Raw genomic sequence first — 27,564 nt, 5'->3', positions numbered from 1 at the left:
CGGATGGATGAAGCGAGAGGAAACAGAGGGTTAGCTCTGAGTGGAGCCACTGACAGAATGAGAAGAGAGGGGTTGAAGGAGGAGGTGCTTGAATAATGGAAGGAGAGACCCAGCTTTAGGGTGAAAGACAAGGCAAACTTTCCTCCTGTGAATTTCAATTTGAAGGCGACGACCAAAATGATCAAGAGTATGCGGCGTGTTATTGCCGGAGTAATATTAGGCTGAAAGGTTTTCAGCAACAACATCGTGGCAAAGGAAAAGGATGAATAGTCTAGACATAGAAAATCAGCTGCGGAGGGTTATTATATTGCAGGGCTTACCCTGGAAAACATGATACACACACGGCGCTCATTTTCCAATTTAAGAATGTTACCTGCACGGACTCATTTGTCCCCTCCACCTGCTGGGACCCAGATAATATCTCTAGATGATATCTGGTGAGCCGGGCTCCCTTCCCTTTGACAACAGTGGAGGCAAACTGCACCTAATACATCCATAGCTCTTTATTTCTGTGCAGATACACTCGTATTTTATCATTCAACTTAATCAGAAATGCCCTTGAAGAGAGACACCTATATAGAGACTCCTATTATAAGTGTAAGTATGTGTAATTAACAAATATTTGTTTTCCCAACAAGGGAAACACATAAATACCTAATAACGTAAATGTTAATGCTACTAAATTATTACTAACAGTAATATTTCTAATTAAAGAAATTATACGCGCAGTAATTCAGGTGTTATTCCTAATTGACAAAAATGTAGGTTCCTGCTTCGATCTCATTTTCTACAAATTATTATTACAAATTATTATAAATTAAATTAACAAATTATTCTTTCAAAAAAAAGACATTTTTTCCTTTATATTCCTATAAATATTAACAATAAGGGCCAAACGGTAATTAAGCAGCAATTTCATATATTAAGAATGACGACAAAAAGCCACCATCTGTGATGGGAGGGGAGGCGGTGACAGTTGCTCCGTCCTTTCTGCAACCACCATCACTCTCCTCCATCCTCGGTCCTCCTCTTTCTTCCCCCCCCCCCTGTAGCATCGCCTTCCTTCTTTTCTCCTCATCCTGCCTCTCCCTCTTCTCCCTCTGTCATTTTGTCCCCCTCCTGTCTCTTTATTTCCTCCCCTCCCCTCCCTCCCTCCTCGCTCTGTCATCCCTCTCCCGTTCTGTGCCTCCCGTGTATTTTTAACCGGGGGAATGAAATCCCCCCCCTCAGCCCCCCTCACTTGTGCCCGCATTCATACAGTTTTTATTGTCTTTCTCACTTGCGTTCCTCAGATATGCGCCTGCTACACACACACACACACACACACACGCACACGCTCACATCTTTCTCCCTCTCTCTTTTTCTCTGCAGATGTCTGAGAGCTAGAGCCAGCTGAGCGGAGGACTCCCCTCTCTGCCCGTGCTCTCCACCTGCAGCCATGAATGGTAAGAACACTTTGTCTCCCGCGTGATGTTTTCCGTGTCTGCAGACGTGCACTTTGTGGTGAGAGGCCGGGACGAGAATTTAACAGACTTTTCTGATCTTTAAAAGAGAAGAGAAGCGGAGAGACCGGTAAGCAGCAGCAACAGCAGCTGTGTCGCGCCCCTTCTTTAAACTTTAATCTTTCTCCCCGGTTATCTCCCCGTTGAGGCTGGAAGACGCGTTTGTACCCGTCTCTCGGGACGTTATATCTCTTCTGATATTATGTCATGATATATGATATCGATCGGGTGATTGAGTGAGTGAACAGCCTTCAACTCAACCCGTCTTCGATCCCATGACGTGATGATTGCGCAATATATTACAGCCAATTATGTGCCGTATAAACCTGAAGGGCTTGAAGGAAAATTAGTTTTTTTTTTTTATTAATTGTATCCTGAGCTATTTTCTTGTATGGTAACTGCCTCTGTTTCTGTTGTGCTCACTCACTTGAATGTTCCGCATCGCTTTTGTCCTTGGTCTGTAGTCGGAATGCCTCAAATTGAGCAATTGCTGTGTGTGTGTGTGTGTGTGTGTGTGTGTGTTAATCCTTTTGTTTCACAGCCTTTGATCATAGAACAGCAGTTGCTGCTCCTTAGAGCCTTCATGGAAAAGCCCTCCGAGGAAGTTTGTGTGTGTTGGATGCGTCTTGTCCACACGGCTAATTCTGCATTTTACCAACGTGCCAAACTCCCCCCCCCCCCCCCCCCCCACTCACCCCCGATCCCCATCCAGTCTATGAACACCAGGAGAGAGGAGTTCCGACTCACAGGCCCAGCGCGTGATGAGGAAAGCTGAGCTCGTCGCTTTATGGCACACTCCTAACCCGGTGGAAAAAGGGCCGTTCCGATTAGTTGATTTCCAAAACAGGTGGACACGGCAGGGGGGGGGGTTGTGGTTTACATTCGGCACAGACGTCGTCTACCATCTATTTTGGTGCTGCCATTTTTTTGTTCCTTGTTTTCTGCACACGAGCCGTGTGTTTATGTTGTCCCAATCTTTGCCGCCCCGGCTCGCGTGCTGAGCGTTTGTCTTCTGGGTTCCTGTGCGGGAAGCTGCTCCCCTTATAGTATCGCAGCACAAGGTGGCCGACTTAAAACAGACTTACCAGCCAAAAGACGCATTCTGACCAGCTCTCGTACGCCAAAATATATCCGAATTTGGCACCGTTTTATCCGGTCGCCCATTGAATGGACTTGTGCTGTGAAGACCCCTTCGGAGGGCTTCTGTAAGGAGCTTTGCGGTGCCCCACTTATCTTCAGGCTGGCGGGCCTGTGGATGCGGCCGCGCTGGCCCTCCCAGTGGCCCTGTGCTGAATATCCTCCCTCTCTCTTACAACAGCCTCGAAACGAGGTCTGTCAAAGCCAAAGAGACAGAAGGGAGAATACTCACATCTCCGCGAGATATTAATTACTTTCGCCTTTTTTCGCAGATGCAGTTTTGCTGAGGGTGACAAATGTAGGTCGGGCACAGCAGAGTGTTAAAGCGACACCTCAGCAGGTGTTACAGTGGTGTGTTAGAAGAGCTGGCCAGGACCAGGCAGTCAGTCTGGAGTGTTTTTATCAATATAACAATGGAATCTTCATCCCTTTCTTTTAACTCTAGTTTCACATTTCCTCTGCCGGCTGCTGAGAAGCGACTGCTGCGCTGTAACTTTGTGTAATTCCTCAGAGATGTGTGTGTGTGTGTGTATGCGGGCTGTCTCAACAGACGCCAGTTGTGTGTTTGGGTTAGCGAAGGGGAGGAAGTTCCGTCATGGGGCAGGGTGGCATTTCCTGAAGCCGGTGACCACATTACACCCTTGATACTCTACTCTCATACGCTCATAACATCATAGGTTTTGTACTAGTTTTGGAGTTTTGGACGATATTACAGCGTCAACATTACAGCTATGGTTTCTTCATGCCTGCTCTCGGAGGGGTTTGCATCTACCAGCTTACCTCCTCTGGTGATGCTGTCGAGGGAACTTGTCTGAGATGCTTTTGGTGGTGAAGAAGAATCCGTTAATCAGAGGGGCTTCATCTTGATGCCAGGCGAACTGTTGCAGACAGAGCTCATTGAGAGGGACTATGGCATCATCGTGAGACATGAATAGTTATTCATAGATCGTGCTAAATAAGATTGACGTATTAGATGGAGTTATTTAGACTTTTACTTTTAGTAAATTAATCATTGTCATACTAAGGTGAGCTTTAAGTCAATGATTCTTTTCATTTTGATTAATTAATGGAATATTTTTCCTGGTTTTGTCAATATCAAAGTAATCCTTTCCAACACGATAGTTTTCACATAATAACGTCCATCAGCTCTATTGAGCTTGTTCAGGAACTGAGCTCGATAGAGCTGATGGACAACGTTTGTTCTTTTATTTTTCCACCCAGTTGTTTTTAAAGTAGTCTGTAGCATTACATCCGTCCACTTCACAACGGAAGCATTTCTTAGATGAAACCATCTGTTTCCACCATCAGAATGTAGGTTTCGGTCGATTAACTATCGCTCGGCTGTGCTTCACTCTACTTCCACATCTACGTTCATTATCTGTCATCGTCTGCTCATCTGCGTCTTTGTCCTTCCGTCACCGCCAGATGGAGAGATCCATCCATGCACATTGTCCTTACTGTCCCCCCGATCATTAGAGCGGTCCTCAAGTTATGGAGGAACCGAGGTAAAAGGCTTTGAGTATAACCTAATCGTGTTGTGATTTGATTCGCTGATGATTCATTTATTATCAGCTCCTATGATAATCTCTTGTCCCCCTCTATTAACAACGTCTTTGGAAATTGAGTAAGAATTAAGTTTCACAGACCTCACACATTACATTCCACTTGATGTTTAATTCATGGACAACCTTGAACTTACCTTGAGAAATGCATGAGTGGAGCGGAGTGGAAAAGAGCCGAGTGGACGTTTTTACACATTAATCATTGTCGGGAGTTTTCATCTGAGGAGGAGATCTCATTTGGGATGGAAATTATGCATTATGTCTTTTTATATGACGAAGATTATATCATGAAGTATAAAAAAAGAGACTGTAAACTGATTTCAGTTTTGGGGACAACGCGTGTTGACGAGCTGAACGCAGCCTACGCGCGATGGTTTAAAATAGCATTTGTCTTCCAAAGGAGTGTCTCTATCAGAGCAGGACCTTTTTTGTATTTCAGTTATTTTACACACACGGCGGTGACAGCTGTTGACGTTCCGGAGCGTTGCTGTCTATTGAAATGATGATGTGTGGTGTTGTTTTAAACAGTTCACACTTTGATGGTTTGCATCCCTGTCCCGAGTTTTTGCAGCGCTTGTATTACTTTTTTTTCGTGTGCTCCGTGTTGCGTATTACAGATGTTGTTTTTCGGGTGCGATTTCATTCGTTTGTCCGTGCAGGCGGAGCCAGCGTGTGGGCCGTCACCCCGGAGGAGAGGGAGAAATACGACAAACAGTTCGACGCGCTCGCCCCCGTCCTCGGCTACGTCTCCGGTAGGCCGTCGCCGCACACAGAGGTCATCAGCTGTTGAGCTGCAATGTCGAATGTCTCTCTTAACTCTGCGTGGGTTTTGTCGGTTTTCAGGAGAACAAGCCAGGAAATTCTTCCTCAGGTCCGGCCTGCCCGCTTCTGTCCTGGCTGAGATCTGGTAAGCACCATCAGACCCCGAGGAGGTCAGTGGGGCCGACCTTTGTGTCAGTTTAGCCGCGTTGGCCTGCTTTATTTTCCCCGTTGAGCACTCACTCCCTTCGCAGCCCGCCCCACCCGGGAAACTGAGTGTGCAAGTGTGAAGAAACTTGTGTAATCCTTTTCCCCCTGATGCTGTCTCAGAAGGAAGAATAACTGGAAAGCACCCATCATCTGTTTCTCCTCCTCCTTCAGGAACATAGCTGACATGGACAGCGACGGGAAGATGGACAGACAGGAGTTTTCCATCGCCATGAAGCTCGTTAAACTCAAACTTCAGGGGCGGAACTTACCCTCCGTCCTGCCAATCCCCATGAAGCAACTTCCCGTCGCCATTTCTGCTCCAACCGTCCCTTTATCAGCACGCTTTGGTAAGGGATTTACATCCAATCTCAAAACCCTGATATCAGAGCCGTTTCCATTACAAATCAATCTCTTATACGTAACTCTGTCATATAAAACTCAAATTGGCGTTGTATTTCAAAATGGGATGCAGCTCGTCTCGTGAGGGGATTTTCACTCAATTAAGTCCTGGTTTCCCATTTTTAAATTCCGCAATAGTTGGTATCTCTTCTGAAACCTGGATGCAGTTCCTGTTCACATGCGTGTGTTTCCTCCTCACAGGGATGGGTTCTATGCCAAACCTGTCAATTGGTCTGTCATCCATGCCGTGTATGTCAGCCATGCCCATCCTAACACCTTTCCCGGCTAACCCCTCCATGCACGCCGTGCAAACCTTTGTGCCAACGCCAATGACCCTGCCCCTCATCAACTGCCTGGGAAACTCTGGCCTCCCAAACGGCAACGTTAACCTCCGTACCCCGCCTCTCCTTCCCAACAGCTCAGGTTGGTTCTGCGGGGGGGGAACCGTTTCCGGTTCGCTCACGGGACAAATGCGGCTGGAAATCGAGGATCGTGGATTAGCACCTATTTATTCCAATTTAACCTGGGATTATAAAAAGTGAATGTTCACCGATGCCGTTGGACTGTTTTCCAGGGTGGCCGAGACATTTCACTGGCACACGACACAAAATGAGACCAGAGGGAGAAAAAACCCACACAGAACAGCTCAGATAACAGGCGTGTGCTATTGATACCATGACATTACCTTGCTAATAACGTAAATATAGAATGGAAGGATATGAACATAACCTGCTGTATATCTTACCTGGGAGTCACAGCAGTAAAATATTGATAGATTTTTTTTGTGGTTGGGATTCATCTTTTATCTGACTGTGCAACCTTCCTCTCTCACCTCCTCCGTCCCTCCTTCATCCTCACCCTGTTCAGGATTCTGTGGCAGAGGCTGTGAAATGTGCAGCCTAATTAGCGTGACTTTCCTCTCCTACCTGCTGCTGGATCTCGATCCTTCTGAAAAGGGGAAATACATCAGTGGCAACTGACTGAACCCTCTGCGGGGAAGAGAAATCAGCAATCAGTTTCGTTTATTAACCCTATGTCAATAACCTTGCTGTCGGGGTTCTCTGTGCTGCGACTGTAAAGTACGAGGAGATAAGATTAGACGTTCACACGTTCAAGGGCAGCAGCACCCTCCGCATAGCATGTCCGCATAGAATGATCGCCTGTAAAAAAAAAAAAAGCACGTGGCAGATTGTTATGTTGGTTTGTCAGAATGAAATTTGAGTGTGAACAAACTGCCTCTAACCCCCCCCCTCCTTTTTGCAGCGCTCCCTCTCTCTGGATTTTCTTCTCCCATGGCGTTCTCTCCATCCACCGGCATGTCGAACGCCAACTCTCTCCTGGACCTTGGATCCAGCAGGTGAGCGTGGAAATGGATGCATGCTGCATAATATCCCGCTCTCAGCTCCCCCGAAAGAGCATTTAAGAGAATGCTGCTCACTTTGAATTTCCTCTGTCGGCACATACAGTTCCTCCTGAAACATCAATTTATGGAAGATGTGACTATTTCTCAAATGCACCATTTATTGCGCAGGGATTTTAAGGGAAAGGCTGCTGTTCGGAGTCTCGGAGTTTGGAGTCGCACACCAGCAGCCCGTTCGTCCTGTGCTCACCAAAAAGCAGAGTTGTTGCAGGAAGGGGACAAGGATCAGAAGGCGGGCTGAGATGAATCTCTCAGATAATAGAAAGAGAGCAGGAAGGGCGTTTTGAAATCACATGTTCTGTTAAGGAAGTGGTCTTGGTTAGAGTCCTGCACATTAGAGGCACAAGGCCGTCTCACGGGAGGGGGCCACTGTTAATAAGTAACCAGACCGCGTCTCAGAAGTTACTGATTTGACGGCCTTGACCGTTTGTGTGACTTCATACTTGCAGATGTGATCAAAGTCCCAAAAGCTGATGCAAACAAAAAGTAAGATGAGCATGATCATTACACCTGCCGAAATGTGAGAAGGCACCTGGAGGGCTTTGCAATGCTGCATCCATGGCAGTTGTCGTTTGTGTTTTTGCACAAAGCACTTTATCCCTGCCTGGAATAGGTACAGTAGTGGGAAGTTAAGGAGGTGTAAACCAAGAATAAACCAGTCTGAGAGTTTTTTTTTTAATTCAGCGGACAGATTCCTTTCAAAAAAGACAATGGCATATTGAATATCGTAGATCCTTCGCCTGGTGTGGTTTGGGAAAATGAGTAGGATAGTGTCCGAGTTCATTCAAAACATTTTGTTTAAGTGAACAATTGTTTGTCCCAATCTCGGATGTCGTCGGGGAGGCAAGTGTGGAAAACGGTCAGATAACAAGAACAGGTTGATCCACATCACTTTCAACCTTCCAACTTTTTTTTGTTGTCCCAGACGGGCGAAGGGTCTTACAGCAACATAGCAACAATACAGCTGAGTGAGGGAAAGGAGAGGCATCCTGAATGGAAGTGGGCTAGAAGTCAAACAACAGCAGACTGCGGTATGCAACAGTGTGCAAAAGCATCGCCCCCACGAGACTTTTACCCTCTTGGTCACGCACACACATACAAAGCCAGAAAAAAAGGAAAATCCCGGAGGCAGAGGGAGCTCCCATTGTCTCCCTGAACCCTCTCCTATTTGAGACGGGTGGCGCATGTTCCCACCCAGCTTCAATGAATGAAAAAAGTAGACTTTTCTCGAATGAACACCACCGACCCGGCCGATCCATTTTGCTACTGTTGCAGAGGCGTTTCTTCACGGTAGAACCAGGAGGGCTGATTAGCGCAGCCCGAGAGCACGGCGCCGTCTTCTGTCCAGAGTCACTGCGGTGCGGTTGCTTCCTCTGTAGCTAATTAAAAGCTGAGAGAAAACACCAGGGAGTCTTGGAGCAATTAGTGGGTTTAAGTCCAGGCTTGAATACGAGGGGGAAAGGGATGCTGACCGGGTAACATTATTGTCTCATTTCACAATTCCTTTTTTTCTCTCGCCTCAGTTCAAACTCTTCCTCCACCACGTCTCTGGCTGGTAACTCTCCGAAAACGGGTGCGAGCGATTGGGCCGTTCCGCAGGGCTCGAGACTCAAGTACCGTCAGCAGTTCAACACGCTGGACAAGCTCATGAGTGGCTACTTGTCTGGTAGGTCGGCGCAAACGCAAACGCACCGCAGCCAAAATACACAGGAGGTCCCGAGGGCCGCTTGGCGGCCCCACGAGGTGAAGTTCGACAGAGCCCCGCGTCAGCTTCACTTAACGCAAGCACACACTCACGAAACCTTCTGACCACTCAAAGCGCTTTAACACTACATGACATCATTCACAGCCATTCATACACCGATGACAGGAGAACCAGACACAGTGACACCTGCACATCAGTAACTAACATCCACACACTGTAGTCGCAGCTGCAGGAGCAATGTGGGGTTAAGTGTCTTGCCCAAGGAGCCTGTGATACAACCGACAACCCTCTGATGGGAGGACGACCGTGCTCCCCACTCACCCACAGTCGCCCCATCTCACTGATCTCACTTTTACTTTGCAGGACCTCAGGTTAGGAATGCGCTGATCGCATCCAACCTGACCCAGACTCAGCTCGCCACCATATGGTGAGTGTACGTTGTGTGTGTGTGTGTGTGTGTGTGTGTGTGTGGCCAGGTAGCCACATTAAGTTCATAATAGTATCTTTTGATCGCTAGACAGGCAGAACATGTAGATGGATATGACCATTAAATACAACCTGCACTGGTAGTTTTGCGGCTTCACTTCATTTGGTACTTAATGTTACTTCATTTCTGAATTGGATCTATGGGAGATGTGGCGCTTTCTCAAATGCACCATTTATTGCGCAGGGATTTTAAGGGAAAGGCTGCTGTTCGGAGTCTGAGTCGCACACCAGCAGCCCGTTAGTCCTGTGCTTACGAAGAAGCAGAGTTGTTGGGGGACATGGATCAGAAGGCGAGCTGAGATGAATCTCTCAGATAATAGAAAGAGAGCAGGAAGGGCGTTTTGAAATCACATGTTCTGTTAAGGAAGTGGTCTTGTTTAGAGTCCCGCACATTAGAGGCACAAGGCCGTCTCACGGGAGGGGGCCACTGTTACTAAGTAACCAGACTCGGCCCAACTCATTCATGTTTTGGCTCAGCAGTTACTGATTGGATGGTCCTGACCGTTTGTGTGACTTCATACTTGCAAATGGGATGAAACTTGTTTGTTCCGATTAACGCCACAAAACATGTCCAAGAAAATGATTAAATGCCACTTAATTTATTATTTAACAAAAATAATTAGCCCTGATCACACAGCTGACGTACAGATATACATGCCATAAACAGCTGTAAAGTTGTCAGTGAAATATGGGAGCTATTTCTTGTGTTTTATTGATGTGGTTCCCTCTCAATGCTCTCATCAGCTGTCGACCATAAACTAAACTAAAAGAAAATCCAGTTAGCGTTGAACATCCAGAACAATGTAGCATCTAAAGAATCTAAAAAGTATTTTCCCAAAACCTGAATGCGTGTCAGGAAAGGGACTTATCCGTCACATTTCTGCAAATGATTTACCTCTGTGTCTGAGTAACTGGATGAGCGTTATTACAGGTTAGAAGGTGGTAACTCGTCCATCACGCTGCTTTAAAATCTTTGTTGCTGTACATTAAGAGTTACTACCTTGTGTGCGCATAGGAACTTGGCAGACGTGGACAAGGACGGTCAACTGCGGGCCGATGAGTTCATTCTGGCCATGCACCTTGTGGACATGGCTAAAACTGGCCGACCTCTACCCCTCACACTGCCCCAGGACCTGGTGCCTCCTTCCCTCAGGTAACACACACACACACACACACACACACAGATCGACACAGGCAATGGATTCATTCATGCATTTATCGTTACATATTCATTAACATCTTCTTTCCCGTTTTTGCTCAGAGGAGGAATTAAGCCCGGTGAGCTTGTCAATGGAACGGGGCCCTACATCCCTCCCTGTTTAATAGACGCGCCAGAGATAGAACCTGTCCTAAAGACCAAGAGCAGCGGTACGTCATGTCCTGCGCACAGGTGTCTTATGCTGTAATGTGAGTCTTCAGTCTCTGTGTCACACCTCTCCGTCTGTCTTTTCCTCTCCTTAGTGTCTTTCGAGGACAAGCTGAAGGAGAACTTTGCGCGAGGCAGCGCCGAGCTGGAGAAACGTCGACTGGCTCTGGAGGAGGAGCGGAGAAAGGAGAGGGAGAGGAGAGACAGGGAGGAGAGGGAGGCCCATGAAAGGAGGGAGCGGGAGGCGAGGGAGCAGGAAAACCGGAGGAGGCTGGAGGTGGAGAGGCAGAGGGAAATGGAGAGACAGAGGGAGGAGGCGAGGTTGAGAGAGCTGGAGAGGAGGGAGGTGAGCTGAAGGAAATAGCCCCGCCCGGGAGGTGCCGGGAACATCCGGGCCGCCACGTCCCGGGGATGACCGTGTCCCTCCGTGCTTTCAGGCGGCGAAGCTGGAGATGGAGCGCCAGCAGAGGGAGGAGTGGGAGCGTGGGATGAGACAGGAGCTGGGCGGAAGGAGAGAGGGGGAGCAGGAGGAGATCTCCCGACTCCGGGCCAAAAAGAAGAGTCTAGAGCTGGAGCTGGAGGACGTGGTGAGATATTCAGAAAGGAGCACTGTAGCAACCGTGGGGCGGGGTGTGGGGGGCACACACTGAAATCTCTTGCCTCGCCTTGCAGGGCAACAAGCACAAGCAGATCTCAGGCCGTCTCCGGGACGCACAGAGCAAGAGGCGGATCCTGAAGGCCGAGGTGGACCACGTCAATCAGAAGAGGGACTCGCGCAACATCGAGATCAACACGCTGCAGCTTCAGTTGGAGGTCAAATAAATGCTTCCCTTTCTGTCAGACATTTATTCAATCATTCCCATGGATGTGCTTCCTTCATTGTCCGCTTGGATTCGCCTGCAGGACTGGCAGAAGAAGCTCTCCCTGCTGGTCCCGGAACAACATCGGCTGACAGAAAAGCTGCGAAACCTCAACCTCAACAAAATCTCCCGTGGGTGACAAACGGACATCACTCCGGTCACTGAGGTCTCGGCTCTTCGCCTGCTGACCTTTTGACCTTTCCCCCTCCCCTTTTTCAGCGGTGACCCTGACCTCTCTGAGCGGGAGTGCGACGGAGAAAGGTGGGAATTGCCGCAGGCTGAAGGGTCAGCTCGACACTCTGGAGAGGGAGACCACCGACAAACTGGCCCAGATGGAGCAGTACAACAAGGAGCTGAAGGTCAGTGATTTGCCACAGACGTCTTCAGGAGACGGAGGCGTGAGTCCGACTCTTTGCACTACAGCGGAAGTGCAAGCCACAGATTTTTTTACTTTTGGTGAAAGCCGGACTGGCTGTATTCCCTGTTTCCAGTCTTTACGCTAAGCCAATCGAATCAACTGGCTCATTCCAAAATGAATGCATGGACTCAAAAGTGATACTATTTTCATTTAACGCTCTGCAAGAAAGCAAATAGGCCGCTCAATGCTTCCTATAAAAAGAGAAAATGGAAATGGCCATTGAGGTTTGAACTTTTTTATGAAAAAAACAAAAGTTTGGTACAGTCATAATAGTCCAAATGAAGCAATTTAACTCCTCTAAATAGATTACACCATTGTTACAATGAAGAAAACCTATTTTTATTTTAGAAATGATTTATTGCACATAGAAAACGCTGCTGTGAGAGCTCGTTCAGCAGGTTGTGTTTCCTAACGTTATCATACATACATACTAAAAATTCAATACCCAACGTATCGTCATTCTAATACCAGTTGCAGCATAACATTTTTTTTGTCTCTTCTATTGTTTTCATAACTGCTTTAAAACCTTTTTAACACCTTTCCTTCTTTCCTCTTCCCCCCCCTGTGCTTACCTCTACCTGGGATTATTCCTCCTCGACAATGGTCTTTCCTTTTTACTGTGTTTCTTCCTGATGCTTTTTTTCTGTTTTCCATTTCTTCTTTTATCCGTCAACTCACCTTTGTTTTCCTCCTCTCATCTTGATTATCTCCCCCCCTCCCTCCTCACACGGTGTGTTTCCTCTATAGCTCGGGGATATGGATGACTGTGTCCTGCGAGGCCTTCTGTCTCTGCTGGCCTGCCTCAGCCAGCTCTTCCTTCTCATCAAGGTTATCCTTCTTCCTCTCTCTCCGTCCCACTGCGTAACCCCCCCCCCCCCCCCCCCCTCCTCTTTGTTAGCTGTTTTTTTTTACCATCCCACCTCTTGCCTCAATCTTCCTCTCCTTTTCATCCCGTGATGGTTCGATCTGTTCGCTCATGCTTGGGGTTGTTTTTGTATTTTGGTCTCGTTATGAAATGTCTTCCTTTCTAGTTGTGGGATTTGTTCTTGCCTGTGTTTTTTTGTGTAAACAGGATGCAGCCCGAAGGTTAAAAACACGAAACGCTTAACCCGCACGAGGAGAAGAAAATGAACTCCATTTGTACACACGCACACACATCCGCATGTGTCTGTGAATGGCTGCTAGTTTGTGGCCCCTTAGGATCCGTTTTGCATGTTTGGACGTCATTTTTATTTGTAATATTGCACCAAATATGTATTTATCAGTTTAAACCCCTGCTTACTGTACATAGCGATTCCTCTATAGATCTCTAATGTGGCACAAATGCAATTTACAGTCCTGTGCATCCACTACCATGGCTTGTTTGTGGTTGGAGCCGAAGAAAAGCTTTCGCCCGCTTGTGTTTTGTGTCGGATCATAAGATGTTTTGTGGATCGCTGCTGTTACACATTGTACTGCACCTTCTGCATCAGGAGCTGAGGGAGAAGCAGGTGAGGCAGCAGGCTGTCCTGGACGACCTGCACAGAGTCAAAGAGGAGAAACAGAGAGAGCTGCAGAGGCGCAGGGAGGAGGAGCTGCAGAGGAAGAGGAGGGAGGAGGAGTTGGAGAGGAAGAGGAGGGAGGAAGAAGAGGCAGCCCGGTGAGAGCGACAGCAAATTACTCATACTGTGCTTTACTTGAATCGGCTATATCTCTGTCGGGCTTTAAAAGTTTACTTTCCACAGACAGGCGAAGCTAGAGCAAGAGAGAAGACAGCAGGAGAAGGAGGAAGAGGAGGCGCGGCAGAAGAGGCTCCTGGAGGAGCAGAGGGCCATACAGAGGGAGGAGGAGGAGAGGCAGGCACAGGCTTGCCTCCAAGCAGCACAGGAGAAAGCCCAGGAAGAGGAGAGAAGAAGGAGAGAGGAGGAGGGGAAGGAGAAAAGGAAGAGGGAGGAGGAGGAGCAGGAAAGGAAACGGAAAGAGGAGGAAGACGAGGAGGAGAGGAGGAGGAAAGAAGAGCAGGAAAGGGGAGGACAGCCGGCGTTGGAGGCTCAGCGACCCAGCGAGCTGACGCCGTACCGCGCTCTCTACTCGTTTGTTGCCCGGAACGCAGACGAGTTGAGTGTCGACGCAGGAGGCCTCATAGAGGTGAGAGACACACTCCAGATGTTTGAATCAAATATTCACACATTCAACCATGAGGGCCGGGAACCGCCAGAAGCCCCAGCACACAACATTATCCCCGTACTCCGTACTCCGTATTGCGAATTGTTACCTGCAAATGTTGCAGTTTCTCAACATCTGTTTTTTCAAACAAGAGGGTATATAAGTAGTTTTCAGTCGCTTCTTTTCACTCAAATAATTTATATTCCAGTGTAAAGGGGAATATCAATTTTGTTGATATTAATATAGTAGAATTGTTGGCAGTAGTAGCTAACAGACATTCACTGTAATATTTGTTAGTTTCTAACACAACATCTGATGAACGTGGGTTAGTGAAAGTCCGTCGTAGTTATGGTCCCTGAACATACGATTGCTGTGAAACAACATATTTACTTGTAAATATTGCCTGGGATTAAGTCTTTTTCTTTTTTCATGCCGCAGGTGGATGAGCAGGCCGTCGGTGAGCCCGGCTGGTTTTGCGGGAGTTACCGTGGAAACCGGGGCTGGTTCCCCCAGAGTTACGCGGAGAAATGTCCGACCCGCTCTACCGCCGAGACAGCTGCCCCTCCTTCACCCGGGAGGCTGTCCCGTCCGCCGCCGCCACCGCTGAACTCGAGGTAACCGCCCGAAAACCCGCCGGACGTTGTCCGTGTGATCCGTCAGCCCTCCCCTACGTCACAGTCAACAATGGTTTGTTCCTCCTGTTTACACGCAGAATCCCAGACAAGAAGGTAGCGTGTGACAGCCCTTCACCTGCGCAACCCAATGCTTCACAGGTAAAAGCTCCGTTCGGCTTGACTTTTGACTGCAGGCATACTGGACAGTGTCCCAGTGGACAGGGGACACTTTTTGGTGACCTACTCCAGATGCAAAGTGAAACCCTGTTTTGTAGCGTTCTATTTCTGGAGAGAGTAGCCATGTTTATGAAGGAGCGACGGCGGGGGGGAGGAGGGGGAGGCGTCATCACTTCTGAATAGTCCGGCATGACCAGGACAAAGACTTCTCATGTCTTCCCAAAAGCACTTGTCTTGAACTGTTTATGTTGAATATTTGAGATCTCCCTGTGCTACCGCTTCATAGGAATTGAGGCTGCTATAATTATTATTTTTATATTAACAGTGGATCAAATAACGGATAATACAAAAGAAGTCCCTTAAATGACAAACAGTCGTTGTTCACCGCAGCTCTCAGCTTTCCTCACTGATTAGAATCTTCACTGTTCTTATCAACATCATCTCCAGCTGTTACGTATTTACAGACATGTGTCAGGAATCGGTGGCAACGGAAACAGAGGTAAAAGTAGAGTCAGGTGACCAGACATGAAGACAAGAACGAATTTCATTGTTTCTCTGTTTGTGTTGCATGTTTAAAAGACCAACCGTCCACAAACATGTTGCCATATCACCATTTGAAAGTGATTCTGTGCAGCGGTAATGTTTACAGGTGGTTGCCGTGTTGGTTTAGTGACGTCTAGTATGTCTGAGCTATAAACAAGATTTGGCAAGCGCCTATCTGGGTCTGGCTCTGTACACATGCTGCTGCTGTCACCAACACACACACATACATCTTCAGCAGGATGGCTGTATATTCATAGCCCTTCCCTATGAGAGTTCCTCTCTGTTTGCCTTTCTGTGGGTCACACAGATCTCCGTCTCCCAATACATTTTCTTTTAGCAATGTTTTTTTCGAATAAAACCATTGCCACCGTTTTGTTTGGTAACGTTATTACACACAAACAGACCCGGGGGACGTGCATGCTTGCTGTATACAGCCTGAAAATTCACTAGGTGTGGTGAATGTTCTTCTTACAACATCGCTGTTGGTTGCAAAGCTGCTCAGAGGTAATTTTTGGCAAGTCCAATTCACGTCTTTGTGTCAAGTGTCAAGTTTTGTAATGAAGGTTCCATCATCCGCTGCAGAGCTGTATCGAAGTAGCATCCGGTTTCAGCGATATGCAATATGAAACAAACACACAACGGAAGCTGCACTTTGGGATTTGAATTCGCCCCTCTCATCCCACTCCTCAGACATCTGTCCCTCTGTTGGCTCGAGCCGTCTCCTCGTGGTCGGCCACCTCCGAAAAAACCCTCAACCTCGGCTCCGGCACGGGTGACGTCATCACTGCAATGCTGAGCTTCTCCCTGGGCGACGTCATCGGCGTGCTGCAGCAGAGGGGCGACTGGTGGTTGGGGCAGCTCAACGGGACTCAGGGATGGTTCCCCAAAAGCTACGTCGCTTTGGAGACGGGAGGCAATACTGAGTATGAGGACACCCAAGAGTGCACACGCCTCTCTGAACTGCTGTCCGCTCACACTCAACTGACTGTGTGTTGTTCCCATTCTAGTGTGGATGGATTTGACACATCTGACACGGTTCAGCTGGAAGGTAACAACGGTCTGTTTGAGGAAAAAAACTAAAACTGTCAAGACATGTTGCTCGCACTTACGCACTTACGTATTTGATCCAAACCAGAGTACGTGGCCCTGTACACATATGAGAGCCCGGAGGTGGGGGACCTGACGTTTGTTGAGGGAGATGTTGTCATGGTGACAGAGAGAGAAGGAGAATGGTGGCGAGGGTGCATCGGGGATCAGACTGGAGTTTTCCCCTCTAACTATGTCCGACCTGTTGAACCAGAGGTACAAATCGTAAGAAATATATATTATATTTGATGTAAAACTTCAAAGATAACTCTGCTTTAAACTTCTTAAAAGAATGTTGTTTCTTGATAAAGCAATTAATCCATCTGTTACTGTGCATTTTCTTAAATTTTTAATGCAATTTACTCATTTGTTACTTCCCTCCTTAATGTACTGTGACTTTATTCATTTAGGTGTCAAAACCTGGAGCGCCGATCAAAAAGCCTGGTGAGACAGACACACTGCAAACAAAGTCTCTGATGATTAACTAGTACGCTCTTGAAATGTACCCGATCCAAATCCACTCTCTGCCATATCTGTTTTGTCAACAGAGATCGCCCAGGCAGTCACAACGGCGGCCGTCGCCCCGACGACTCATCAGCTGCATCTGTCTCCAGGGCAACTGATAGTCGTCCTGGCAAAGAACTCCGCTGGCTGGTGGCTCGGGGAACTGCAGGTCAGTGTGTGTACGTCTGTGTATCTATAGATCGTGTATGTTATTGTCTATATGTATATATGTATACAAGAATGTTAAAACGTTAAAAAGTGGGAACACGCTTTTACAGGAATTCATTCTGCTCTTAGGGTTGACTTGCCGTCGCTTGCACGTCGGAGCACTGCACACGTATGAGTTATCCGTCATGGTGGAAGATATTTTAATATCCACTTTAACTGTATCCGCTTTCCCTATTTGAAAAAACGCTGAATCTGCTGACTTGTCGGATCCACGAAGATCTGCAGCAATGAGAGGTCAATCCCCACGGCCTACTTAGTGCTGATGCTGCCATTAAATCTGTTTGAACTCCCCGTGAACCGTTTGACGCTGTAATGACACAAAACAATCAATGTTCAGTTAACAATGTTGGTCAAGGATTCCCACAGCTCGTGTTGAATGATATGCTGGTTTTATATTCTTTATATTTCCCCCCCCGACAGGCTCGAGGCAAGAAGCGGCAGAGAGGCTGGTTTCATTCCTCTCACGTCAAGCTCCTCGGCCCCTCCAGCAGCAAGTCCTCCCCCTCCCCTCTGCCAGGTACATTACCATTCCCGGATCCGCTCCCAACTGTCATCGCTCATCGCAGTGCTTAAACTCGCGTCCTTATAAATGCCAACGTGTGACCCCGAACCCTCAGTGTGCCAAGTCATTGCAATGTACGACTACACGGCTGCCAATCGAGACGAGCTGAGCTTCTCCAAGGGTCAGCTGATCAGCATCCTGGACAAGACCAACCCCGACTGGTGGAAAGGAGACGCCAATGGGGCGACGGGCCTGCTGCCCACCAATTATGTCACGATGACGACTGAATCAGACCCCAGCCAGCAATGTGAGTAAACCTGCCTTTTAAAGGTTTGCACAGACGGACGTTATTCATCCGTCTGCTTGAGAGAAAATCAATAATGCACACTTGTTGCTGGAATTATTGTGGAAGTGCTTTTGGGGGAAAATAAGAGAAATGGAAAGTGATAAATGTATCAGCTAGAGAAAGAAACCTCTCTCTTGTTGCTGAAAGAAAAAGTAGACACTGATGGTAAGATTGATTGGAGTTTCAGCCCTTCCTAAATTGAAAGTGCTCCTGAAACGATACAATATCAAATTATTCAAAGGATTAAATTCCCGTTTTGAGAACAACGATTATGTGTTTAAAATGAAAACAAGAGCTAGCCGGCCGTTAGCTGAACAGGAAGGAAGGAAGGCAGAGAGAAGACGTTTGTCTTGCTCTCTACCCAAAGGGCTAAAACAAACATAAACCCTAAATGCTGTTTCAGAACGGTCTTCAGCTGCTGCTTCGTACTTGGCGTGCGGATATGAAGTGAATGAGCTTTTCTCTCGAATCAAATCACTGGGTCACAGAAGTGAGTTTTTAAATCAAGAACTGCTTTTGTCCAATGTAATCAGTCACAGTTTTGGTTTTGATTAATATCGATAGGACGTTTATACGGTAGGTAAACATAACGTAGAATGCACCTTTGCACCACGCGTACTTATGTGTGAACAGCACACCAATGAATGCTCTATTTGCCGTATTGAATGCCGTATTTTCTATGTGCCCATTCTCAATCCAGAGGTGTGTGTTTGAATTAGTATTCATATGTTCTCCCCACAGCAGTCGATCTCTGCTAACAGGAGTGAACGCTCTGGACGTTTAATTAGGAGCAACTTGCAAAGGCTGCAGACACAAAACGCAATGAAATTTTAATTCTAATGAACATGAACTCACACACACCTCAGCGCTCACAAGGCCCGCGGTTCATCACAGACAAAATGGAATTGGAAGGAATTACCATCCCGTTCCAACCGAGACGATTAGCAACAACATTTACATTTCCAAAATTACATTATTAATGCGCTTGCATGTAAGAGTCTATAGCATTAATATTAAAACTATATTAATGTATCTTCGTCTCTCCTTCATCTCACTCACCTCCCCCTCCCGCTCCGACACTTCCATCTCCTGTTTTCTGTTTTCTCTGTAGGACAGTAATGCCGCCTTTCCTCTCTACTCTTTCTCTTCTTTTCCCTCCTTCTCCTCCTCCTCCTCCTCCTCCTCCTCTCTGTCTGAGCCAACCTGAATAGCCCTATCGCAACAGGAAGCCCAGCCGTCAGCGAGAACAGCCCGACGCCGCGCTTTCCGCCTCACTCGTATTAAGACTGCGTTGGCTTCTCATTTTTTGTGGACTCTTCTTCATTTGTTGTTTTCAATTTTTTTTTCTTCCTTTACCTTCTCCTTCCTGTCCTTTTCTATATGGTATTTGCTACTCACTCTTATTCTCCTGGCTCTCTAATCTTTCCCTTGTTGTTTCCTTAACTAACTAATCAGCCAGGAGGGGGCGCAGAGGCAGCCAGAGGCTTTTGTCCCTCTACTAAAGGGATAAAAAGTGTAGTTTTGCTGAAGATAGATCCTTGCACTAATAACACTAAAACCTTGCTAAAATGGACCAACATGAAAACTCACCGTTCCTTTACTCACCAATCGGATTGCTGCTTGCTGACGCATTGCTCTTACTAGAACCAATTCATTGTGATTTAATTATTCACTTCTGATGCACGCCTCCATTTACTAATGCCTCCAATTGATTGAGGTCGACGCTCATCCTCGTGCTGAACTCTGATCACCAGCAAAAAAACAACTTGCAGATATTAGGAGTAGATTCAGCGCTAATGACGCAACGCTGCTGACATGCACGTACAACTCCTGCCGAGTTTCAGAGGCCGCTAACGGAGTCTTCCATCGCTCTTTCCCCTTGAGCACGAGCTACTTGACTCACTCACACCTATGCAAGCATTAGGGGTGAGCACCGTGACGGGTGCTTCGCCTTTCCTTAATGTGTCCTTTGTAGCGGTGACCTTAGCGTTAGCGTTGCCTGCAATGTTCCCCCGAGTTCATGTCCTGCAACTACAACGTGCCTCACTTTTGTCATTTGTGCATTAAATGTAAATAAAATATAGAGCCAATAATAAATGCAGATTTCAACATGGTCTGTGTGTTGTGTTTTTTACAAGAGCGCTTGCTGTCAATTCCTCATTGTATTATATTCATGAGGGACAGAAAAGTATTTGTGTGTGATGCACATGCTTGTGTGTTCATGCACGCGTGCATGCATGCCCGCATGTTTTCCCCCGTCGGCATGTACGTGTACTGCAGGGTGCGCCGACCTGATGACGTTGGACACAATGACCCCTCAGGAGAGGAAGAGGCAGGGCTACATCCACGAGCTCATCCGGACCGAGGAGACCTACGTGGAGGACCTGGAGCTGGTTCTGGAAGTACGCACACATCCAAACATGGAGGACCTGGTGCTTCTGCAGCGTTTTAAAATGTCTGCCCGTTTGCATTAGGTTTTCTACAAGCCCATGTCCGAGTCAGGCCGGCTAACGGAAGCCGAGACGGGAGCGATCTTTGTTAACTGGAGGGAGCTGATTATGTGCAACACCAAATTACTGAAGTAGGTACCACTCAACCCCCCCCCCCCCCCTTTCACTTGTTTTAGCTCACCATCATCCTCACCATCATCATCCCTGATTTCCAGAGCGTTGCGTGTCCGTAAAAAGACGGAAGGAGAGAACATGCCGGTTCAGCTGATCGGGGACCTGTTGGCTTCGGAGCTCGCGCACATGCAGCCTTACATCCGCTTCTGTTCCTGCCAGCTCAACGCCGCTGCCCTGCTGCAGAGCAAAACCCACCACCAGCCCGACTTCAAAGACTTCCTCAGGGTAGGGCTTGCAGACATTGAACAGTGACAACGGGAAAACGAAATAGGCCAATAAAATACCTCTCCCCGTGTTCTTGAGCAGAAAATAGCCACAAACTACCGCTGCAAAGGAATGCCGCTGTCCAGCTTCCTCCTGAAGCCCATGCAGAGGATCACGCGCTACCCCCTGCTCATAAAGAACGTACGTGGAAAACGCGCGCTCTGTGTGTCAAAGCTCCTCGCCGTCCATTCTCTTTTTCCCTTTCTACCACACATTCATTGCGTGATTCCTCTTCAGATCCTGGAGCACACCCCGGACTGCCACGGGGACCGCGGCCCGCTGAGAGAGGCCCTGCAGCGGGCGGAGGAGCTGTGCTCTCAGGTCAACGAGGGAGTCCGCGAGAAGGAGAACTCGGACCGGCTGGAGTGGACACAGAGCCACGTGCAGTGCGAAGGCGCTATAGAGGTTAACTCTTTTTCTTCTTATTTTATTGCTGCAGAGAAATACAGACATGATACAGACGTTGAGCATTTTTTTCCCCCTAAAGCACTGACTTCACTTTACTGTGTTTCAGCACTTGGTCTTCAACTCGCTGACTAATTGCCTCGGGCCTCGCAAGCTGCTCCACAGCGGTCGGCTTTACAAAACCAAGAGCAGCAGGGAGCTGTGGGCTTTCCTCTTCAATGACTTCCTGCTCCTCACGCACAGCGCCAAACCCTTCTCCTCCTCGGGACCAGACAAGCTCTTCAGCCTCAAGACCAGCATTCAGCTGAAGATGTACAAAGCAGTAAGCCAGGGGCAAGAGAAAGGAATTAGAAATAGTACATCCGCATCCAGCAGGTGGTGTCTGATCGTTCTATGTGATTCAGAGGTTCCTTTTCTCCCCCAGCCACTGTTTCTAAACGAGGTGTTGGTAAAAAGGCCCCCAGACCCGTCCAGCGACGAGCCAATCTTCCACGTCTCGCACATCGATCGCGTCTACGCGCTGAAGACTGAGACCTTGACCGAGAGGTAAGCGCGCACTTGTCCCCATTCACAAAGTTAATAACCGGCGATCACCTGGTGGTATTGTTCAAAGGACGCATGTGTTGTACTGCAGGACAACGTGGGTCCAGAAAATCAAAGCAGCATCTGAACAATTCATAGAGACGGAGAAGAAGAAGAGAGAGAAGGCGTACCAAGGTGAACACAGTCCACACAACTTTTTGTCTCTTGACTTATATTAAGTTCTGAAAATGTCGACATAAGAAGTGGAAGGAACTATTTAAAAATGTATGAATATGGTAGCCTCTCTATTTCAGAAGACAGATAGTATTTAATATTTATATAGGTCAACATTAAGACACGTAGATTTTAACTTTATTTATTTAGTTAATATGCATATTAAGGTTGGGGAAAGAACTCAGTGCTTTGTCCAAACATCAGTCACATCAGCAGCTATTTTGGCTGCAAAATGTGTGACAGCGTTTTCAGGCCAACATCTAATACCTGTGTGTTTGTTTCAGCACGATCCCTAAAGAGCAGCGGCATCGGCCGACTGCTGGTCACCGTCTCTGAAGCCCTGGAGCTCAAAGCCTGTAAACCCAACGGTGAGGCCCGGAGAAGGGAACGCACAGCCCGCCCATCCATTTCACTTCACAGTAATCTCTAGTTAATTCAACAAAGCATTTCATTCCCCCCCACAGGTAAGAGCAATCCGTACTGTGAGCTGACGATGGGGGCTCAGTGCTACACGTCCCGACCGATCAGCGACACTCTGAACCCAAAGTGGAACTTCCACTGCCAGTTCTTCGTCAAAGACCTCTACCAGGACATCCTGTGCGTCACTGTGTTCGAGAAGGACCAGTTCTCACCAGACGGTCAGTGGAGAAGAGACACACGGAAATTTGTAAACGCACGCAACCACGGCTTGCAATTCGGGCTTTTGAGCTTTGTAAGCAGCAGACATTACCCGTTACATCTTTTGTTTTGGTATGCTGCAGTCCCTTTTTTTCTTTGTGTTCTTTGCTTTTAACAAAGATATTTTGCAAATATATGTATATTATATGTGTTGACACACTGACATTGGTAATATCTTTAAGAGGAGCATCAATCAGCCTCGGACTGATATTTGAACCCCCCTTGGAGACGTATGTTTCTTTGTCATTTAATCACTTCAGATTTTCTGGGTCGTACTGAAGTTCCTGTGGCAACTATAAAGAAAGAGATGGAGAGCAAAGGAGCCGCGAACCGTCGCCTGCTACTGCACGAAGTCCCCACTGGAGAAGTTTGGGTCAAACTAGACCTGCAGCTTTACGAGCCAACCAAATAAAGAGAGGACATTTGCATGTTTATCAACAGCTGGATACATCTGGAAGGGCCTATTTGTAGCAAGAGCTGCCTTTAAAAACTGATTTTACCGTCACTGCCCTTTTCTGCCTCAACTCACGTTACCCTATCAAAGGTCTCATCATCTCTGATGTATGTAATGTCTTGAGATAAAAGGGTGTCCTGGTTAGCAACAAACCAGCACAAATGTAAACATAAAAGTTGTAGTTGCAGTTTATTTTATTAGGATGTTGACAATACCTGACAATAGCTTATGCCCCTTGAGAGTACTGTTGGTAGTAATTGGTTTAGAGAGAAAACACTGATATGTGATAAGCAGCGGCCTGAAGGAATACAAATGTTGATGAGATGCATTGTACCGAATATATAGAGCCGCTTCCACCTGATTAGGAGATATAACATGGGTTTTGTGCTACTACTTCCATGTCACCAGTACAAGATTAGCTACATTTTGACCAAAAATGAGATTCTGATGCTCAACTGTAACAATTACATTACATGCTCTTGGCTGTACATTACACACCAAGTATGAAATCCAAAAAAGGACTGAAAAGATTAAAATGTTGAATTAAGATTTGCCGAACAATATTTGTTGAATTAGCATTCCAAAAAAAATATAAAACCAGGTAAAATGACTGCACAGTATGTGTTTTTATAAAATGTACAGAAATAAATGATAACAATAAAACGATCACTGATTCTTTAACCATTTACATCAGCGTTAGTAATTTACAGTAGTTTTTAAATTCGAAAAAAATAGAATGGCTGAACGTCAGAAACGGCATTAGCGCCATATGAAGTGGTAGCAAAAGTAAAAGATGAGTAACGCAAAACAAACAACGCAATACACTCATCTGTTGGCCATTGAATAAAGTCAAAAAGATACTTATACAAACATACATGACCGTGGCTCCCCACGGAACATTAACTAAAGTCCAACTGTGGCACAATCAAACCGCCTTTAAAACAAAGCTTCAAATCATGAATACTGACCGGTCATGCATGGAACATTTAGTCAGATCAATCAATCTTTTTAGAAAGGTTTAGCAAACTTTTAAAATATATACTTTCAAACCAATTTACAATATGTCATCATCTACATTCTTCGCCAGCAAAACATACATCTTCATAGCGACCGTTCAGCCTAAAACTAACCCGTCTCTTGTGTCGGCTCGAACCAAGAACATCAAGTGATGCTCACCTCCTGTTAGTGAACTCCAGACCTGTGAGAGTCATCGGGCACATGTTCCTCCTCTTCTTTGATCCAAGCGTCCAGCAAACATTGAGGATTCTAATTTTCTGATTTGACATCATAAAGAGGACCACGTTGTGGTTCTGGTTCTGGAGTCGTACTGCCATAGCGTGGATCATATTCCTCCCCTTTTATCTCCAGTTTTACCCAGAGAGGACTGTCAGACTCTAAAGGACGAGTGTAGCAGTTCTCTGGTGCTATTTCTTCCTGTTCCATGTCACCAATATACAAGTTCAGTTTTCGATTTTCTCCTGATTCCAACCCATTTGTAGTGAGAGTGGATAAGCGGCTTACTTTTCTTCGAGGGGTTGTCTTTGCCGTTTTCACCTGTGTTTCCACTGGCGACTTGGCGCTTGTCTTTAGAATTGGTAGACTTGATGAGATATCGGTGCTGAGGGGAGACTCATGAACTCCCAGACAGCTTGGTCCCAAGTTTGTGACTTTGCCTGAGTTTAGATTAGACCCCACTACAGAAAAGGTGTGGTAGCTCTCCACCGCCATCTCCTCCAGTTCTTTGTCACGTTCATTGCCAGAGTAGGAGTCTAGATCAAACTCTGATGGAGGACAAGTTTGACAATCATCTCCCTCGGCCTTTTGAGTGGTAGAAACATCAGTGTTATGCAGAGGTGTCAAGTAACGAAGTACAAATACTTCGTTACTGTATTAAGTAGAAATTTTGGGTATCTATACTCTACTGGAGTATTTATTTTTCAGACGACCTTTTACTTCTACTCCTTACATTTTCACGACAATATCTGTACTTTCTACTCTTTACATTTTAAAAACAGTCACGTTACTTCCGGCTTCTCCAGATAAATGGCGCTATCCGGACAGAGTGAATGTGATTTGTGTTTGGATGAGAAGTATAAACATTTCAATCCGGAGAGACTTGTTGAAATTTGAACAATGATTTATTATAACAGGTATAATATGATATTGCAAGTTGTTTGGGGCTTGGACTCCATCCTGCCGCAGGACAGACCCGGGGCCGGGATCTCGAGCCGAGACGAGGCATATCCCCCAAACCCGGTTTATTTGATGGAATAAAATAAATACTTACGGCCACTGCGGGTCCTGATCCGGGTCCTGATCCTTCTGTGGACGATCGCCAAAAACAAACAACACCCGTGAACAGCTCCGTTTGAATCGTGTCGAAGTGTTAGCTGCTTGTGTGGAAGGCCTACCCCGTGGTAGACCCGGCACTGCCGATGCCGCGCTCCTTCGCTCCACGGGGACGTGGCGGGTTGACCGGTCATACAGAGGTTGTCGCGTGCAGCTCCGTGGCTGCGATGCTGTTTCACGTGCTCGACCGGGCTCGTAGTAAACCAGATGTCGCAGGCGCGCCTCGATATCCGTGCCTTGGTGACCTGCACGTACCGGGACCATTCCTAAAGGCTACCGAAATATGATCGTGCTGCCGCAATTTATTTACTTTGTATAAATTCGCTGGCACCGTATTATAAAAGCAATACGGCACCTGAGCAGCACTTTATCCTCACCCATGCACCCGCAGTGGATCCTTCTAGCCCGGAAATTACAAGTTCAAACTACCCGAAGTATCATTAATACGCGAGTCAACGTCCCCCTCTGAAGCGCTTCTCTGCTTCGCGCCTCCGTGCTCCTCTCCGGTACTGGTTGTAACAGGCCTACCAACTCTCACGGTTTCGCCGTGTGACACACGCTTTTGCATGTTTTCACACGCACTCACGCCACACAACCAATTTCTCACGGCAAAAAAAATAATCTGATTTTGGGCCGAAGCGCGTTCGTTCCTTTTCAAACTCCCCGACAATAGATGGCGCTAAGGAGCGCATCTGTAAACCTATTCGCTGCATAGACATCCTATTTACCTCAAAGAGTCCCGAAGTTAGCAACAGAAGAAGATTTTCAAACAGACACAACCGCGGGAGAAACTCAGGAGGAGCAAAGACTAAGGTATGTTAATGACATGTGGTTCAATTAAGTACTCACTCTCTTAAACTTTAAATCTTGAAAGAAATTATTTGTTGTGTTTGTGCGTGTGATTTTGAGTGGTGAATGTAAACTCAGCTGTCATAACAAGCAGCAGGAGAGCACCTTGTTAACCTCTTGGTATACTGCATGCTCAAAACACAAATTACTAACCAGCTTCTGATCTCCTTCTTAATACCTCATTTTTTGTTATTTTATTTATGTGTATTTATATTATGTGTATCCATTGTTTTGCTTTGAAAGGCTACTGTTTAAGCACTTTAAGCACTTTATTTGTTGCACTTTTTTGTTTGATAATGAAAAATATTTTTCCCTAACTAAACTTGTGTCATTTTTTGCTGAACATAAATCATTAAGTGCTCTTAAGAATACAATTATTAACAATATAGGTTAGGTTTCAGTTAAGAATTAGTTGAATACCATTGTAATCAAAATGTCAATCAACCTAAATTGGTCTAATCTTAAACACAGGTCTATTAATTAGGCTATATTGTGGTACATAGACATTGAGGCACAGCAATAGTTTTCTGGTTGAATGTTCAGCTCAAGTCTAGAAGGCCCAACAAGTCATGAGCAGATGAACATAAATCAGAATAAGTTCAGGCATACCACCCAAAAATCCACGAGAATGCATGAAATAACATCTACTTAAACCAGAATGTCCTTGGGGTGGACCATCAGCTATGTCTTTGCTTCACAGAATGTAACCAATGTTGTCCATCTCCAGTAGGCCGCCCCTATCAACGACTTTGGGCCCCACAAACTATGGCGTTATATTTGTGCCACAATCCTGAGCGCGTAATTTTAAGTTTTGAGCACAGAGAACTATATTTTAGCAAAGAAAAACATTCCGTGCGCGCAGTTTACTGAGGTGCCCTCTCCACAAACTGGTTTTCTGCGCGCAGGCAGCCGTTGCTGCGCTCTCTCTCTCCACCTCTTCACGCTGCGCTCGCTCGACGGTTCACTCACGCGCTCGCTCGACTTGCAGCAGCGTTACATTTGTGCCACAAAACCAACCAATCAGAGAATTAAAGAAGGTCAATTGCGATTGGCTGTTGGTCTCCAATCACAACGCTTCCTAAAGAAGACAAAAACGAGTGATATTAGAAGTCCGACTAGCCACCATCAGACATGACCGAAGCAAATGATGAGAACAGCAAGTGTTTTAATCCAAGCCATTAGCATTTAGCACAAATGCTGCAAACTTCAACAACTC

General features: G+C 46.6%; 1 protein-coding gene and 1 long non-coding RNA gene across 7 annotated transcripts in view; one reads left to right on the top strand and one right to left on the bottom strand.

Annotated features, from left to right (window-relative positions):
* itsn2a (intersectin 2a) overlaps positions 1 to 23,747 on the top strand; it is a 43,037-nt gene extending 19,290 nt beyond the window's left edge. For 2 of the 6 annotated variants that reach the window (XM_040159934.2, XM_040159933.2), the window contains 38 exons: positions 1,372 to 1,445; positions 4,861 to 4,953; positions 5,045 to 5,108; positions 5,342 to 5,517; positions 5,771 to 5,992; positions 6,833 to 6,926; positions 8,513 to 8,655; positions 9,058 to 9,121; positions 10,196 to 10,333; positions 10,442 to 10,548; positions 10,642 to 10,892; positions 10,984 to 11,133; positions 11,219 to 11,359; positions 11,450 to 11,537; positions 11,626 to 11,765; positions 12,572 to 12,652; positions 13,297 to 13,463; positions 13,549 to 13,951; positions 14,408 to 14,583; positions 14,682 to 14,742; positions 15,994 to 16,226; positions 16,311 to 16,351; positions 16,439 to 16,614; positions 16,800 to 16,833; positions 16,938 to 17,062; positions 17,542 to 17,638; positions 17,739 to 17,930; positions 20,250 to 20,371; positions 20,444 to 20,550; positions 20,635 to 20,818; positions 20,900 to 20,998; positions 21,095 to 21,262; positions 21,372 to 21,584; positions 21,687 to 21,808; positions 21,897 to 21,979; positions 22,303 to 22,386; positions 22,483 to 22,656; positions 22,957 to 23,747. In XM_040159934.2, the coding sequence (XP_040015868.2) occupies positions 1,439 to 1,445; positions 4,861 to 4,953; positions 5,045 to 5,108; positions 5,342 to 5,517; positions 5,771 to 5,992; positions 6,833 to 6,926; positions 8,513 to 8,655; positions 9,058 to 9,121; positions 10,196 to 10,333; positions 10,442 to 10,548; positions 10,642 to 10,892; positions 10,984 to 11,133; positions 11,219 to 11,359; positions 11,450 to 11,537; positions 11,626 to 11,765; positions 12,572 to 12,652; positions 13,297 to 13,463; positions 13,549 to 13,951; positions 14,408 to 14,583; positions 14,682 to 14,742; positions 15,994 to 16,226; positions 16,311 to 16,351; positions 16,439 to 16,614; positions 16,800 to 16,833; positions 16,938 to 17,062; positions 17,542 to 17,638; positions 17,739 to 17,930; positions 20,250 to 20,371; positions 20,444 to 20,550; positions 20,635 to 20,818; positions 20,900 to 20,998; positions 21,095 to 21,262; positions 21,372 to 21,584; positions 21,687 to 21,808; positions 21,897 to 21,979; positions 22,303 to 22,386; positions 22,483 to 22,656; positions 22,957 to 23,108 (5,172 nt within the window). In that variant the 5' untranslated portion in view covers positions 1,372 to 1,438 and the 3' untranslated portion in view covers positions 23,109 to 23,747. The remainder of the gene's footprint in view (positions 1 to 1,371; positions 1,446 to 4,860; positions 4,954 to 5,044; positions 5,109 to 5,341; positions 5,518 to 5,770; positions 5,993 to 6,832; positions 6,927 to 8,512; positions 8,656 to 9,057; positions 9,122 to 10,195; positions 10,334 to 10,441; positions 10,549 to 10,641; positions 10,893 to 10,983; positions 11,134 to 11,218; positions 11,360 to 11,449; positions 11,538 to 11,625; positions 11,766 to 12,571; positions 12,653 to 13,296; positions 13,464 to 13,548; positions 13,952 to 14,407; positions 14,584 to 14,681; positions 14,743 to 15,993; positions 16,227 to 16,310; positions 16,352 to 16,438; positions 16,615 to 16,799; positions 16,834 to 16,937; positions 17,063 to 17,541; positions 17,639 to 17,738; positions 17,931 to 20,249; positions 20,372 to 20,443; positions 20,551 to 20,634; positions 20,819 to 20,899; positions 20,999 to 21,094; positions 21,263 to 21,371; positions 21,585 to 21,686; positions 21,809 to 21,896; positions 21,980 to 22,302; positions 22,387 to 22,482; positions 22,657 to 22,956) is intronic. The other 4 variants (XM_040159935.2, XM_040159937.2, XM_040159938.2 and 1 more) reach the window with 4 other exon arrangements.
* LOC144389383 (uncharacterized) lies at positions 23,471 to 27,564 on the bottom strand. Its single transcript, XR_013453384.1, has 2 exons — positions 25,562 to 27,564; positions 23,471 to 25,472 (listed from the first exon to the last, which is right to left on the bottom strand). It is a non-coding gene; the product is annotated as an uncharacterized LOC144389383 (long non-coding RNA).

Source organism: Gasterosteus aculeatus, chromosome 18, assembly GCF_964276395.1.
Source record: "Gasterosteus aculeatus chromosome 18, fGasAcu3.hap1.1, whole genome shotgun sequence".
Taxonomy (NCBI): domain Eukaryota; kingdom Metazoa; phylum Chordata; class Actinopteri; order Perciformes; family Gasterosteidae; genus Gasterosteus; species Gasterosteus aculeatus.
Note: the sequence above shows the minus strand (reverse complement) of the source record. Positions and strands in the feature narration are given on the sequence as shown.